The 731-nt window shown below is 43.8% G+C and overlaps 1 protein-coding gene across 1 annotated transcript; it reads right to left on the reverse strand.

The window, feature by feature from the left end:
- Window positions 1–217: 217 nt before the first annotated feature.
- F5J12DRAFT_782939 (uncharacterized protein) lies at window positions 218–731 on the reverse strand (the record flags this gene model as incomplete). Its single annotated transcript, XM_051742785.1, has 5 exons — window positions 218–274; window positions 332–383; window positions 431–456; window positions 512–613; window positions 663–731. 5 exons carry the CDS (start codon window positions 729–731, stop codon window positions 218–220), a joined length of 306 nt encoding a protein of 101 aa, XP_051600070.1.

Below are 731 nucleotides of genomic sequence, written 5' to 3' on the forward strand. Positions count from 1 at the left end.
ACCCAACAACACTTTTTGCTATGGCTAGTTGCCTGTTACTATGGAATGGTCACATTGTCATGGAACTTTGTCCAGTATCTTACTTACTATGGATTGCTATGGAACTTTCATGCTTAGATATCACTGTACAAAACTGGCCAGACTGTATTCTCCTTGGGGTGTTGTCCAGTACTCCCCATCTCAATGTTTACTTTGCAAACATGTGATCACTCCACAACTAGGAACAGTTCACAGCAGGTATGACAGGAACAGGAGCATTGGCATCAATTGCATACTATGTGTAATGACAGGTATGACAGGACTAGGTATTATGAAATCAATCAAGGACTACCTGAATGTGCTGGTACCTCTCTACACTCAAATCAACCTCTTGCAGTGCAGCCCTGATATGAGGAGTCAGCGTGAGCATGTTGGCCACCCCAGTACTTACCATCCTTCCTTCACCCACTGAGAAAGCTGATCACACAAACCTTGTGCTGTGATAGGGATTATGAAGGATGTTGTTCAGCACCTTCATCATGCCATGGAAAATGGAATTGTAAGCCTTGCTGGAGAATTGAGGCATCATCTTTCCTGTGCCATTCTTTGCAAATCTGTCCAACACACAATGATACTGCAAGAAAAGTTTGAGTTGCAGCAACTTGGGGTGTAAAATAACTCACTGTGGCTGTGACAAGAGCCAGACAGGAAAGGGGAACTGAATTGTTGAGGGACTCAGGATGCTTATCCAT

The sequence above is a fragment of the Pisolithus orientalis genome, assembly GCF_024613125.1.
Source record: "Pisolithus orientalis strain OTSU chromosome Unknown F5J12scaffold_14, whole genome shotgun sequence".
In the NCBI taxonomy this organism is placed as follows: domain Eukaryota; kingdom Fungi; phylum Basidiomycota; class Agaricomycetes; order Boletales; family Pisolithaceae; genus Pisolithus; species Pisolithus orientalis.